Below are 16,354 nucleotides of genomic sequence, written 5' to 3'. Positions count from 1 at the left end.
GGGTTTTGTTTTTTTCAAGTAACTTTACTTCAAAACAGCATTCTTTAGAAATGGAACTTAATCCCAAAAGCAAAATTAAAACAAAAAAAAACCCAAACCCAAAAAACAAAGGGCCTTCTGCATGCGTTGTGTTCAGTTTTGGATTGACCACAACTATTTTGTTTGTTCATTCAACAGAAAATGATGAATAAAAGCTATTTCAGTTTGACTCACACTGACACCCATCACTCTTCAACCCCACTGCTTTGATTTGAAGGCTCTGAAAAAGTCGTTCATTGCCTGGGCTCTGGCTTCATACACTCAGTAAGTCACGAGGTTATGACACTGGTTGATGAATGCAGCGTTATGTATAGTCCTGTCTACTGAAAATTTCTTCTTTTCATCAGGAAAATGGAAGCAGGCAGTGATTGTGAAGGGGAAATTGTTTTTACTGGACATCATCCATCCAGCAGCTTGAGAGAGTGGAAATTTTAAAGCAGATACAACTGCCAATGATTGTTCAGTCATACGTCATCTCTAAAGTTTACAAGCTTTGCTCCCCTCAAGTAACAACTTCAATAACAAGAAGCTGCCATCCTGAACAATCCTGCCATTCCACAACCAGTCCTGAATACCCAGAGAGTGCTGCAGAGGTCAAACAGCCCAGTGCTGTGCTTCATATGGACTTAAAGGTACATCACTGGGCCAATGGACCGCCAAGACAATGTGTTAAGTATCTGCACAAAGCCAAACATCTGCTGGGAGCGCTTACACCTTTGTCAATACACAACTTCACATGGAAGAGACTCTGCAAGGACACCATCAAGCTACTACTTGTGTTTATCTTTACCCATGAAATAAAATCAGCTTTTTGTTTTGTTTTTTCCTTTTTTTTTTTTTTTTTTGGTAGAGAATCGTTTTAATTTGTCTGGGTCTTTTCCACTTTTGTCTGCATGTGGAAATAAAGAAGGTAACACAAATTGAATTGTCTTTGTGCTGTGATCGCACACAGCAGAAAAGCCTCCTTCTCTGAACAGCTGAACTCCCAGGACAAGCTATTCACCTGCACAGTCACCATGATTTGAAAGCCATTCAGAAGAAGGAAACATGAAGTGCAAAGTGGAGAGTGCCTCTGATTGCCCGGTGCTGGCTGGGCAGGAATTTCTCATGCTTTCAGCCAAAGCCAAGGATGAACTCCGCAAAAGTCCATCCTGAGCCTAAACTTGTCTACGCAAGCCCTGATTCTCTGCCTTGTTGGCTGCATGGGTAAGGACATACCATCTCTACTCGGTATTTTTTATCTACACAGCTAAAGTACTACTAATTTAACACATGCACAATATTAGATATAGGAAAACCCAAAGCTCTTGCAGAGGTCTTATACTTCCATGCAGGACTTCACTGAGGTCAGCACTGAGGCTGTGCACGCATCTAACACGAGCACAGGGACACGGGGAAGGGGTGCCCTACTACCCCTGCTGTGAAGCCCAATCTGATTCCCATTGAAAACAAGGCATCATCTTTCAGCTGACCATCCCAACACTGGAAGAGGCTCCTACAAAGCAGAAGAGAACTTCACCCCAGATCTCCCCTTTGGCTCTTTTCGTCTTTGGCAACAGACCATAACGTTCAGTATCCTATGTGCACAGGTAGATGGCAAAGGAAAGAGCCTCTCAACAGCAGCCCTGGGAAAAAGGAATTAACTTTATCATCTAGTGTATGAACAAGCTCATTTGGGGGCTACTGTAAATTCCAGCAGCAGCCTCAGTTTGGCTATTAGGCCTGCACCAGTTCTAGCAGCGTCATCTCACACACTGTGGCACAGCATTAAAGAACAGCATTAAAAGTGCGATTCCAAATGTATGTTCCCTGGTGTGGTACTGCTTTTGAGTTCAATCAAGCACATCTCTTCTAACTGCTGCCCAAATTCTCTAAGCCAGCAGGAACTACAGAGGCTACTTAGTGCAATCCAATGTACTTTTCAGCTGTACCAAAAGAGCAAAGGGCTTCATACTGCCAAGGAAGATCCCCGACTATAAAGCAACGTTTATTTTTAGAACAGTGGTACATTCTATAAATAAACCAATTCTTGGCTCCTCTAAGCCAGGTGGAAGTTAAGCATCTTTACATTTGGAACTACAGTATCTTCACCACCTAGAGAATGGAAAAATTGTCATACAATCCTGAACGTATGCAGTCACTGCTGCCATCCCAGTTAGGTAACGGTTCACCACAATCTAGCCTAAGATCTGTGCTGCTGTCAGAAGAAGAGGCCTCCCCTGCCCCTGGCCCTGCCCCTGCTCACCCTGGCTGCCTCTCTAGGAGCTGTGGTCACACAGCAAGATGCACAGGATCCAACAGTAAGGGACTAACACAAGTATCAGGTGGCTCTGTAACCAAAGCATTACATTTTATTTCTGCTAAGCAGCAAGTTCTGAATTGCTAAGTCTGCACTGAGGGTGGATGATGACTGTCACTGAAACCTCCGGATCTAAGATAGAACGGTTAAGGTCAGGACCTGTCCCTGTTCCTTGTGTTTCACCTGCTGACAGCTCACTGCAAGGAGGGTTGTCTAGGATTCCAGGGTATCTTCTTCCAGCTGGCACTACAAAACCCAGAACAAGGCAGAAAAAAGTAAAATGCAGGTGGGAAAAGCTGTCCACATTCATGAACCAAAATAAGGTGCAAAGACATGAGCAGCAATTCCAGCACAAACCACTAAGAAGCAAGATTCACAAACATTTTGGTCCATGTTTAGTTCCAGTTTTGGCTGATATGTAACTCGACACAATTGGTTATCTACTGTGCTTACATTCATTACTTGAACTTGCCAGTATTTTCAATAAAGGATTTCTGCCTTATTACATTAAAACTCTCTTTTGATCCCTTTTCAGGCTAATTCCATTTTTCAGAGGAGAGGGATGATTTCTTGATCAGATTTGGTCTGTGGTATTTTTCTGTGCATTTTAAAGGGCTGAAACTGTACATCATAGTGTACCATGACAATTACAATAGGAAATTCCTGTTGGCACGGACACTACTACAGGAATTCTCAGTTAGATCGTTGTAGGAGAAACATTCACATTTGTCAAAAGCTTCTTCCAAGAAGGAGCGATGAAAGCTTGCCTGAGGCCTCTGCAAAAGCTGACCAGCCCAGACACAATTTCTAAAGCTGGCAGAACAATATGGACAGGAACAGTTCTCTGTTTGGCTGCAGTTTTGTGGTATTACATTACTCCATCATCAGTCACGCTCTCACACTTCAGGGAATATTTCATGAAAGGTCAGACATACATACCCTTTAAAAATGAAGCATGCAATAATAATTTTGGGTTGGGATTCAAGTTTCCTAACATTAGCAACCTAAAAACCAAGATTCTCTGCACAGACGGAGGAGGAGGACTGGAGTTTCCAGTAGGCACCTGCTTCTATCTTAATGTAAGGATGAACTGCATCACCCTTTGGGGAGCTCTCATTGTACTGACAACCATGTCCTTGCAGAGCTGATGGGGACAACATACCTGACTGTTAGCTGGCTTGCGTCAGATGAGATGAATCACACTAATGATACCCTCCTGTTCAAAATCATGCAGCACTAAAACTGGGAACAGGGCAGGCAGGAGCACACAGCAATCAGACGGACTTGTTTGAAGGAGCTCTTCAGAAGCCCTTAACGCTCCTAAAAATAGCAGAACTGTAAGTGCTTTTTAAAAGAAATCAGGATTTTTCCAATTGCACTCTTCCTAACCACAAATGGCAACACTAATCAGGAAAGAGGGTCGGATTTTCTTCTTTACTGTCCAAATGTTCTCCACTTTCCCCTAGTCAAAATGAAGAACAAGAATCCTGAAACGGTTTTATCAAGTTTAATATAATTTAGTGCTATATGCTTGTTTTCTACTATTTTTTTTTTTCCTATCTGAAGACCTAGTGCTGTAAACACATAAGCCCAGGAGCAGCTTTATGCAGAAAAACAGCATCCCCATTTACTGGGGTAATACATGTGCCTTTCACTATATTTTCTTAAGAACTGAAAGAATGTATTCTTCCAAGACTGAAATCTCAAACATTAAAAAAGACAGGACAAACTTATCAAGAAGGTTTGTCCACCCCTACACTGACGACAGGGGATGCTCACTACAGTACCAGCAGCTAGTCACTTGAAGTAGGTAGAGGGGAGGGGGGGGGAGGTTCTTCTCTCTTCTGATAGGTGATGGTGATTTTTTCCCTGGAAATGACAGGAAATTTTCTCATCCCTTTTTATTTTTCACTCACGAGCACCATTTGGTGGAGGTGAAAGCATCTTGGTTGAGCTACGCGGAATTGTTGGTGGGGATGTCTCAAGTGTGATTTCACAAAGGTTTAGAAGAACTGCCTAAGTATCGCATGGTTTGGGGTTAGATTTCCACTATTTTGTTATCTACCTAAAGCCAAAATGTGAGATGAATTCACTCAAAAGTGAGTCCCCCACACAAGAGATGGTGTGTAAACCTTTGCGAGACTAGCTTGAGTTCAGCTGTGTAATAAAGCCCACCAGCACTTTTTTATGTCACCTGCCATTCACGAAGGTTTTTCACAACCCATTTCGATCAGCAAATCTGTACAGTAAACACTGAAGCTTACCATGAGCTCACAGAAGACCCTCCCTCCCACTATAATGGGTCATACGCACTGCAGTTGAGGGCTGCTTTCTTTTTTGTAAAAGCTACACATTTTCCTACATAATTGTGCTTTAAAAGAAAACGACAAAACAATTAACTAAACCAACACATAGAAGCTCCTAAAAAGCTGTATGAAAAGTGAGCTGCCAAAATTTTCTGCATCACGCAACACTTTCACACAAAGTCCCATTGGTCTGTGTGTTGGTTGGAGGTGTAGTAGTACAGCATGGTGGTGTCAGCTGTCATGGTAGGAACCATTCATGTCAGACACTACAGAAAATTTGATGACATGACAGTACCTTCACAGCCCTCTGGTAGGTAAGGAAAATCTAAAAGGATCTTCCCAACCTTTCACAGTAAACACAATTGGATAATCTAAAGCACCTGCAAGCAGGAGACGAGTCCATGATATATATTTCCAATCACCCAGCTAATACTGTTATTAAAACAGGTAAGTCAGCTCTTAACTCTCCTATCCATTTTGGACATTCTTAAGGACCTTTCCACTTTGGTATTTAGCCACCAACAGATTTAGTTGATCTAAACACCGTATTTCCTTCTCCCCTATCCCCACAGCTGTTTGCAAGATGTCCAAGCCCTCCAAAAGGACTGAATTACCATTTCCTTTAAGAGCTGTCTGGTTCCTATTCTTTCCTAGAAGCTGAGTGGAGCTAGCAGTACAGAGACATCCTGCTCTTCCGCATGGCTTCACTGATTAGGTATGCTGGGCTCAGTTCTGGCTCCTCGGTCATGATGGAAATGTTCTGCCACTCCCCCAGCTGGTTTGACTTTTTAATGGTGTCCACCACACACAGGGCATACAGACAGTCGTCAAAGGTGGCAGCCATCGTGAGAGGCCTCCCGTCCCAGGTCCTCCTGTCATCCTGGTCCTCAAAGGCCTGCCGGACAGCTTGGACCATCTTAATGGTGCCTCGGAGGTACGGGGAAGGGATGTCACTGAAGGCCTTCTCCGGAAGCAAGGAGTTGCTGACCGGTGTGGAGTCCTTCAGCAGGAGCTCCCGTTGAGGAGAGTTGTTGCTCTGTCCGTAGAGATCAGTGCCAATGACAATCAGCCGTCCCGCCGAACCCACCACGATAATGTCTTGTTTGAACTCTCCGGGAACATTGAAGTTGAGCGTCACCGTGCAGCACACGCCGCCTTCCAGAACCATCTGAAACGTACAGAAGTCATCACTGGTGATCTGCCGTATCCCCTTGATGTGGTCCGTCTGCTTCACGAAGGTCTTGAGCAAGCCGTGCACCTTCACAGCCTTCTGGCTTGTGAGGAATGTCAGCAGATCAATGATGTAGGTGCCAACCGAGTGCAAACCTCCGCCCCCCATCAGGTCATCACAACTCCAGTTGTACTTCTTGCCCAGCAGACTTCCACTGTGAACCTGCACCTCGCACACCAGCAGGTCCCCCACGTAACCCTCCTGGATCAGCTGCTTCATCTTCACGAAGGCGGGCAGGAAGCGCAGCACGTTCCCCATGATGCTCATGAGTTTTGGGTAATAATGAGCCGCAGTCATCATCCTGAAGGCATCCAGCGGAGTCGCTGTTCGGTCACAGATGACGTTTTTTCCAATGCCTGAAAAACATTCACAGAAAAAAATCAACAACAAAAATATACTGATGAGTAAACTCATCGCCTCAAACGAAGCCAAGGAGAAAGACTCCCGAAAGAAAATATCTCAGTGCCGTGCTAAAGACATAGATATCCCCTCTGGCATGCATCTAACAGTTTTTTGAGTACCACAGTGAAAATGTACCCTTTTTGTTCATAAATGTGATAATGTCTCAAAGTAGGATGACGGTGACAGTCTGGATAGATAAGAAAGTAAGCTAAGGTAAAGCGGACTACTAGCCCACATTTGCTACCTTCTGGGAACAGACGCAAAACCAACCCCCTCAGCTCTGCCATCTTACTCACATCTCTTTTGTCATGCCCTGCCCGTGTGTGGGCTTTCAAGAGCTGAAGCTGAGCTTAAGATTCAAATCTCTACGGCACATGAGTCACACAGTCCACAGTGACTTGAAGTAGGTGGTGCACTGACAGGCCTGGCTTTGTCAAGGGCCTTTTCCTTCATCCTTCCCATTCTGATTGTTCAAGGTGCCTTCATCAGAGACTTGGAAAGCACTAGGCTTGTTGCGTAATTTAGAATGCAGGAGCTGCTTCTCACAGAACACCACACTATTCTGATAAAGGCGGGCATCTTTTTTGAAGGAGCTCTTGAGAGATGTCAGCAACACAACCACGGTGCCAAGGGAGAGCCACAATTGCTCTAAAACAGGTCAAACGTAACTGTGACAATCTGTTCCCTCCCAGAACTGCCCATATGTGCACAGCTTACTGAAGCTTGCACAATGATCCTGTTTTATCTGACCATCAAGGTATGCAGCTGAACGCAGCGCAAACTGAGATGCCTAAATAATGGTTTTCATATTGATTTTTCCTTGTCAAATACTTTCTCTCGATATCTATAGACACAAATAGTGACAGATGAACAAAGCAACAGGCAGAAGCCTACAGCAGAAACTCGTCTGCAGGGAGCAACATGAAGTGTGACCAAGGGAAGATTACTTTCCACCCTCCCACGTTCAGCATGAGATGACTGGAGGCATATGTCACAGCAGAAAGGAGTGGTACATTTATATAAGGCCTGCACGTAAACTTTTGACACAGGATAAAGAAGAATAAAATTCTTTAGAGCTCCATTTTCTTTTATAGTCACATCCTTGGATATTTTTTATGTTTAATGAGCAGTATTAGCTGAGCTATATACAAAAACACCCTATAGCACTAAATATGAACTTTGCCTTGGGAACCCAGGACTATAGCTGGACCTGGCATTTAGAAGAGCTGAGTTTGGATCCTGTCGGTGGGAGTCCAGATGTATAAATCCAGTAAATCACTCCATCTCTCTGTGTTTTGATTCCTTTTCCCTTAAGACAGGACAGGAATTCCTTTTTCTTTAAAGAGATGTTGTGAGGATAAAATTTTACATGCTTTGGGGCTGCTTGGTTGAAGTCATATAAATACAGACAGATGGCAAGGACCTGCCTGAGCCCGCTTACATGAATATTTAACAGTCTGACTGCAAGAAGAAGGGGGTCACAGTCCAAACATGCAATAACCAGCTTATCCACACCGCTTATTCCCAGTCTTTGTCAGCTGCTATTTGAGTAGCTGAAACTGGAGGGAGGGCTGTCACCACTAAGGCGGCAGTCGCATCTAGTAACAGCCAAAAAGGGAAAAATTCCTTCAACTTGACCTACTTACCTACTACACAACCAGGTAAGCACAGAGGGACTCATTTCCCTCTCATGCTAGCTAGGAATCCTCTATTCAATGGCCACAGCCTTCCTTTCTCGCCTTCCTCTCTCAGACTACTACTGGTGAATGAGTTGCCATTTCCAACTTCATAGCATTCCTTTTCCTTCCTCTGAATGATACTTTATGCATGTGTTTCTGCATTCATCCACCTGCCCTATATTCCTCTAACTGGTAAATCCAGCTGTGCCACAATACTGATAACTAATATAATAGCCCACCTTGAGTCACAGACTCTTAGCAGAGAGAGTATAGCCTGGCAAACTGGTAACAAAATATGGGAAGCCAGTCAAAACTTGCCTACAGTGGAATCTTCCTGAAAAGCCATTTCTCCCTGAAGAACTCATTGATACCACCTCATGATCTGACCTCTTCACTACTATTCGACACATCTGACTTTCTGCTCCAGTTCAGCTTGTGTCTTCCTGGTGTCTGTTTCATTTTATCTGGGGTTTGTGCAGGCACCCACCTCTCAAGATATGCAGCTCTACATGTGGGTGTGAGGAAAAAGATTTGCTTTCATTAGGCACTGGAGCCTGGGTACAAACTTCTTGCTGTGTGCTTCATGGCCAGGCTTGGTGGGGGCTCAGTCATGACTGAATGGGGGTAGGAAACAGGGCTGTCATTATCTATGTACCAAATGATAAATAAAGAAAAACTTAAAGAGTTTCCACATTCCTTATATTGAAGAAAAATTGCTGTATAGATCATAACAACAGATCATGCAACAAAAAGGGAAGAGCCCTAAATATTTGTATGAAGACAGGGGAAATGTGGAGTCTTACATTTACTCCTTCCACCATTTCAACCTTTTTGGAAAGCTTGAAGCCTTTTAATTACAGCAAATCCAAAATGCAAATGTTCCTAGAGCCTGTGCATATGCTGATAATACATGCTGTGCTCTCATCCCTGTCAGGGATTTAAGCAGATTTCTGGTTGGCGCTCAGAAAGCTTTTGTACTCCATTAAGGCTCGTCCAAGCTCTTCCAGCATGACACCGCTCAGCACTTGAGGCTGTGCACACTACGTGTCTTTGTCTTCTCTCTAGCTGCAAATCTGCAAGCAGCCACCTTAACTATCTTGAAACGGGGAGAGAACATAAAAGGTTTGCTTAATTCAATTTACAGGAATACTCTGGTGTGTTTATGCAGCTAGAATAAGAAACTGGAGGATCAAAACACCGTCATTTTCTGCTCTTCTCCCTTTGCTTCCCTTCCAAAAGGAGAAGGAAAAAGGGCACTTTCCCTTTCAGCCATTCTCTAAAACAGCAACATGCACACAGAAGGCAGTTTGGAAGGAAGACCATCCTTCTCAACACTGACAGTCCTGCGCTTCTGCCTGCAGGCTCCAAAGGAGCACTCTTGGGGAACTGACCTATACGCAATATCCACTGGTGTAGGCTCTGCAAATGTGGTTTGCCATTTCAGACATCCTTGAAAATCACACCATGGCAGACAGCACAAACTACTTTGTTAGCTACATGCCGCCATCCCACTCCATCCCACAGTACTCCGGGCACAGGTGGCCAGAACTGCAAAGATTCTGTATGAATAGCCACTGTCCTGTGCTGACAGTGAATCAGGTTTGTTTGTTCAAGAGCAGAAGATAACAACATCTGATGACTGCTTGGTTCCTCTTTAAAATGAACATTACAAAACTACTACTAATATTAGCGTCTTCTCAGTGTTTTACAAGAGTTCCTGGGCCAGGCCTCAGGGAGCACTGAGGCCTCAGTGGCGGCTGTAAGAGGCACAGCCTTCATCAGCTCTGGAAAATGCCACGTCAGCTTGTTCCCATCTGCTCCGACTGCTTTAAATAAGGACAGACGCATTTTCACAGTAAAATAATAATTAAAGAAGAGCATCCACCGCTGAACTGTGGCAAGACTACTTCTCTGTCTGTTCAACTTGGGACACGATGCCTCAGTACAGTATTTTCTCCTCCTCCTATTCACAAGAAAATAAAAAAGAGCTTTCTTTGGTGTCTGGGCACACAACCAAAACCCTCACTGACACCAGAAAGGTTCTTTAGTTAGCAGTCGCTACCTTAGTCAGGATAGGGCTGAAAGGGAAAGTAAGGCTTTGGTGGCCTAAGCTAAGTTGGTCAAGAGAAAAACACACCTCTAAAGGTTCTAAAGGTTACAGGGAGCTGCTAACACTCAAGTGAAGTACAGGAGTTGTGGAAGAGCACACTGACCAGCTTATTTCAAACCAGTGATTTTCAACATTTATATCGGATGATAGCATCTTCTTTAAAGCTGTTTTGTTTTGTTTTTTAAGGAGCTAACTCAAAATTGCAATCCAAATGGTGGCAATCCACATTACCGCTACTAGGAACTATTAATATAATATGGCTTCAATAAATAAACATAGACAAAAGTTTCTTCTCAGACCTTGACCATTACGGCTGTTGTTGCCTTTGGATCCTATGCAGAATCAGAGAAAATCACGTTTGGTACTCAGCTGTATTCTCGGCTCATAACACATGTTGCAGCGACATGTGCTATATTATTAGTATACATATTAATAGTTGCAATCAGATCACAGTTTCATTCCCAGCGCCCTTTGACGTGGTTTGAAGATACACAACAGTATCATCTAACATATGAACAAGGAGTACCTCATTTACATTCTTCCAGCATTATAACACTGACTAATTAAGCTAGGATATACAGCTGCTTTCCTAAAGGTGCCCACCTCAACAACAAAGTAGCAGACTTAGTTTAAAAGCTCTACTTTGCTGCAAATGGTGGTTCTGGCCATATTGACCAGACCAGCCCTCTCCTCAGGGAAATATAAAATATCATAGTCAGAACAGAATCAGAACAAAATGACATACCAGAAGTCACTACTTCTCATTCAGACAGTTTACTTGCAGCAGTCTCCTTTTGTGCACATACTGCCAGCTCTCTGGTTTTGCACAGAAGCTATCTCACAAATCACGTGAGGCGCCAGGAGCCGGTGCACAGTTCCCTGCAGTTAAATTGATATAAGCCGAGTGTTTTGCATATTCCCACACTAGACAGAGATCTGTTTGCAATATTAATCATGCTAGGGTACTGTGCTGATGCAGCCCCCTTAGGTATTAAAAAAAAACACCTTTCCATTTTGATATTGCCTACAAATTGAAATTAATTCTTGTGTACACCTATATGCAAAAACATACAGAACTGATCGAGGGTAATGACTTTAGAAATCCTCACACCTGTGTGAACCATTGCCTTCTATCCTTTTCTTTCAAATCTGCAAACACAGCACTGGGATGCTGTCATTTAGCCAGGAACTCAGAAAGTGCTCTTCTGCCTAAGAGACAACCCTAAATAAAACCAAGGGCTGGTAATCAGAAAGTTCTTTCCTTCCCAAATACATCATACCTATGAAATCCCAAAGACAAGGGTAGCGATCTGAGCTTTAACTGCCCTAAGCTGCTGCCTGCAGGGGCCAGCTCTCAGAACTGAGAGCAGATGACGCTATTGTTTCTGTTTCACATCCCTTCTTAATATAACCTCAGAGCTGTGCTCCCTTTCATCTAAAGCTGGAACAAACCAGTTCAGCGCTGCTCTGCATTTCTAGCTCAGGTGTACCGGAGAGACACATGATGTTCAGATTGCCTCTTGAAAACTGTATGTTAATACAGAACTTGGGAGCTGTGGCTCTGAACAATGCTTTTTATTAAATGTGAGTTCTGATAGTCGGGCTGGCTCTTCAGTCTCTCACAGACAGAATTTAGATGCTACAAGCCATAAATCATTAGCACCGGCCAAGCACCATTTTCTGGTCTGCTCTTCATCTGCTGCAGTGCTTCTTGCTGAGCACTCACCCCTCTTCATCACAACTCCACAAACTGCCTGGTGCCACTGCTCCTTCCTCCACTGAGCTGTAGGGGATGACCACAGGGACACTTTGCCCCTTAGAGCAGATTCTGTAGTCCTAAGTGGGATGCAGCAAAAGAATGGGATAATGTAGCAGAGGGAAGGGAGGAAAACAGGGAACAGAAGGAAGAATGCTACAGGGAGGAAAGAAGGACATGGAAGGAGATGGGAGTTTGCAGACACCAGCATAGAGGAACACAGCATACCCAAGTGGCACTGGAATATCCCCAGGCCTCAGAAGCACATCTCTAAATAGTCTCCTTCAGTGCAGTGCTGGTGCGAGCCCCACTACCATCTATTCTGCAGAAAAAATAACAGTGAAACGGGAAGAAAGAGGCTGTACCCTCCTGCGCAGGAGGAAGGAATGATGATTAAAGCTATCAGCTTTAAAAGAGTGATGTGAGCGCTACTTAAGCTATTGTCCAACTCTACATCAGACCAGAGGAACATAGTACTGGGGAAGGCTGTGCAATGGGGCTGATACTCCTCTGATCTATCAAATTTGGAGATGAATCACATACTGCAAAGCAAGAAAAAGCTTTGGAATCTCTCAGAGAAAAATGGTCTGAATAAATATGGGGTGTACATTTCTAGCAGGAGCAGCAGATAAAGTACTTGATTGTTGATTTGCTCTTGGAGTGCATTATGGGCCACCTCATGATAACAAGCAAACTTATTGTGGGGTGATTCAAGTGCTTTTTCACACAGGACGTTGATTTCTCCTTAGCACATACATGTGTCTCTGCTCTTACTAGGGGCTGCTGCTGTCAATACTGCCAGACAGTAAAACTTCGAGTGACTATAATAACAATGGTTGTGTTTATCATATTTAGCACATGATCTGTCATTCAGTTCCTTAAATGGCTCAGAAAAAAAGCATTTATTTCAATCAATGGATCTGGCAGGGGAAAATTGATGGCACGACAATGTTTCTTCAAGGAAACCTTATTTAACAAAACTTTTGACAAGGAGATAAATCTGGGTGATGAATGCCTGCCTAAAAGATTGGCATTAGTCACAGCTCTAACAGTGGCTAAGACAATCTCTGATAATCACAGATATATAAAGTGGCTGCAAAAAATTAAGTTGCTGCAGCATACTGAGTCATAGCTCATGAACTGATTCATTCTAATAGGGCATGTGTGTGTATTCCCCGTCTGCTCCAAGTGTGAGGTAAAATAACAGCGATGTAAGGAACAGATTTCCCTTTGCAACTGAAACAGACTGGGGAGGCACACAGAGGGCAATACACCTCACTGCTAATTAGCAACAGCTCATTTGGCCATAGTAAACCAATTGCTTCTAAAGATCCTACAAACCCTGAATCGTTTCCTCTGCATCAAAATATTATGATGTAAATAAACACTTGTACTGTCATATTTCATAGTCAATGGAATGAGGTGCACATCACAATTATTAGATGAAGGACTAAATACAGTAAACACACACATGCCCAAACAGAGCACACCACCAGCACCAAAGCGAGGGGCAGAATGGTCTGAATTGGAAGACATCCCTAAAGGTCACTTAGTCCAACTCTCCTGCAATGAACAGGGACACTTAGAGCTCCATAAGGTTGCCCTGAGCTCTGTCCAGCCTCACCTTGAATGTCAGCTTTTAAGACAAAAAACTAAACATTTGAATAAACATGAGAAAACTGCAATTGCCTCTGCCTTGGCTGCTTTGTAGCTGTAAATTAAGACCAAGCCCGCCCCAGTGATAACAGGTACAATAAAAGGGACACCCTGCAGAGATGGAGCTGCCAGCACTGGAAGTGGCACACAGCTGCATGTCAGTTGGCATCCATGGCACCCAGCTCAGGAGAAGCACAATCCACACCAACAGCTCTGCAGCTGTAAGCCATCACAACAAGCAAGATTTGTGAGCTGTCAGTTCCGGGAAACGATCTCAGCTGGCTCAGCAGTCTGCAAAACCAGCTTAGGAAATGGGAAGAGAGGCTGGGAACTGGTTTTTCTTGCTTGGAATAATAATAAAAAAAGATACTGAGTTCTTAGTAGGTGGCTGAGGTAAGGTGTGGTGCTGAGCTGAGCAAGCTCACCTCCTGGCTCCAAGAGGTTGTAATGATGCCCGCAGGAAATCAAGTGGCATCTGAGCAGAACCAGGATGATAATCAGAACAAGAGAAGACTGTAATGATGATATTAGTTTTCATTATCTATTAATATCAGTTATTAATATCAGTACTAACTTTGATTTGCATAGAGTTGGTAATCAGCATTACGGACTGAGACCATGTCTGCGCATATAAAGCTGTAGGTACAAATGCTGCTGTAGCAGTATCCAAACTGATACATAAGTTTTCCAATAAGAACGTATTAATTTTTCGTTTCTAGTTCTGTCAGCACAGCTAATCATGTCCTTTTCAAATACAGCCTTTGATGTGGGATTATAAGGAATGTGCATTACCAAATCCTTAGGCAATGTGCTTGAGAGCAAGAAAAGCAACTAAGTCATGCATTATGGTGTATGCAAACACAGTTTGCAAGTCAAAGCAAAAGTCTCCAGCTCTTCCCTAGTATGGGTTAGTGCAACCCTTGGTTCCCATCCCACCAGGTGTGTCATCCCGATCACTTCTTTGCAGGCACTTATGCAAACAACAACGTAGGAGAATGAAATAAGTGAAGGACTTAGTGTATTTTAATCTATGTACTGTAACTGCTGGGAAATCTAAAGGTGCAGTTCCACCCTGACAAACCAGTCAGATGCACACCGCAAGGAAATGCTCCAGGGGTCCCAGCTGGAGATTATCTGTTCATGCAACTGAAACATGCTGAGACTTACATTCCCTGAGCCCTACTCAGGTGCTTTCCACGCTCTCATGGAGAATGTATACCGGGCAAACTGTGCTGGCTTTCCCAAATTCCTCTTTGCTTTTTATGTATCCAAATTGCCATCAAAACCATATCCCTGCTGAGTACTTCCCTGCACAAGAAATAAATGAAAGGCTCCCCTATGTACTGAGATAAACTGAGAAAGGGAAATCATTCTGCTTCATTTGACCAAATGCTCATAGATTTCAATGGGATTTTAATTGTTTAAAGACTAAATAAAAACCTCAGTGAAAGTCCCTGTATTTGGTCCTTCACTTCTTCCAATTACTTTCAGTTCCTCTATTCACGTTCTAGTGCAAAATGCATGCCATCAGTCTGGTATATTGTAATACCCTCCTTTTCCATAGTGATCAAGTCACAGCCTGTGGCCAATCACTACTCTCAGGTGGCATTATTATCCATCTTTAAGTATGTTTTTTTCTGTGTTAGCCGACAACAGCTAAATGCCCAGCTGTTGTAAAGGCTTTGGTGGGATTAGGAAAACAGGCAGTTCCATTTTCTTTCTGCTTGCCTTTCCAACAAAGAATTGTTTATGCTTATTGAGTCAGATACATTTATGGCTGATAATTAATTTTCTTATGTTTCTCTTGCCTACCCTTTCTACCCCCCGTTAAAACTAGCAATGTGTAATCAGGTACTAAATAAGAAACTGACAAAAAAGAAACAACAGATTAGTGCCTGCATGTAATTAATGCAGCCATTATTTTGCATATTTTACAGGATCAGGAAGCTTCAAGAACCTTGAAAAAATACATCTCGCCAGCCAAGTGATAGGGAAAGCGTCAGGAAAACCTACATGCTGCAGTGTCATATCAGTCTGTATCTCACATGGCACCACAGCAAACCCTGTGCCTTCCTGTGCTTCCTATTTCAGGGCTTTCTTTAGTAAACATTCAGTGACACTATCTGTATGAGATGCATTGCAGTTTCTAGTACAATCCTTGCTACGTGATTATAGGAAGCACTGGCTTTGATACCTATGTGACCCAGAACATTTTTTATAACCTTATCTCTCCCTGATATTTTTAGCTGGAGCATTTCTACTTCTTTCCCTGCACTGTGGAGTTTGAAGAATCTCTGTGCTGAAGCAAATGTGTGTGAGCCCAGCAGTGCTGGGTGAATGGAGCATGAATTTGACCTAATTTTCTGTTTTGAGTGTATGAAATAAATTCAAAAATCATTACTTGCCTTCCCAAATACTGTGCTGACTACAAGGCACGGGATGGACTATATTAACCAGACACATTCGACTACTGACTTTGGTCTACATGCATTACAAACAGATTCACATATAGAAAAAGCAACAGGGAGCACTGGGGGAGCTCCTTTCACATGCAGAGATAGAAGGGTGCTGTAGGTGGAGGTATACAGTACTTCCACTTCACTTCTCACTTCCACTTCACAGAACAAACCCTCTGGATTAGAAAAATGTTGGGTTTTACATCTGGCCAAAAAGAAAGGATCCTGAGGATCAGGATGACAGCACACATACGAAGAAAATAAACTAGCTCAGCCTGCATAAGAAAATCAAGCCAGTTTAATTAAAACACCAGCCATAATGGTATCTCTCTGTTGGGATACTGTCAATCCAAAATATGTGCTCAGAGAAGACCCCACATTTTCCGGATGACGCTGACAAACTCAGCTCCAGGGCAGCCA

General features: G+C 43.3%; 1 protein-coding gene across 6 annotated transcripts in view; it reads right to left on the bottom strand.

Annotated features, from left to right (window-relative positions):
- The window catches only part of GFOD1 (Gfo/Idh/MocA-like oxidoreductase domain containing 1), a 58,253-nt gene continuing 41,899 nt past the window's right edge, over positions 1-16,354 (bottom strand). For 4 of the 6 annotated variants that reach the window (XM_015854707.3, XM_085540218.1, XM_085540217.1 and 1 more), the window contains exon 2: positions 848-6,231. In XM_015854707.3, the coding sequence (XP_015710193.1) occupies positions 5,312-6,231 (920 nt within the window). In that variant the 3' untranslated portion in view covers positions 848-5,311. Of the gene's footprint in view, positions 6,232-16,354 lie in introns of all 6 variants that reach the window. The other 2 variants (XR_001553287.3, XM_015854705.3) reach the window with 2 other exon arrangements.

This window comes from Coturnix japonica, chromosome 2 (assembly GCF_054131305.1).
Source record: "Coturnix japonica strain WE chromosome 2, WE-NBRP24, whole genome shotgun sequence".
Lineage (NCBI taxonomy): Eukaryota > Metazoa > Chordata > Aves > Galliformes > Phasianidae > Coturnix > Coturnix japonica.
This window is presented reverse-complemented; position numbering and strand designations above follow the sequence as displayed.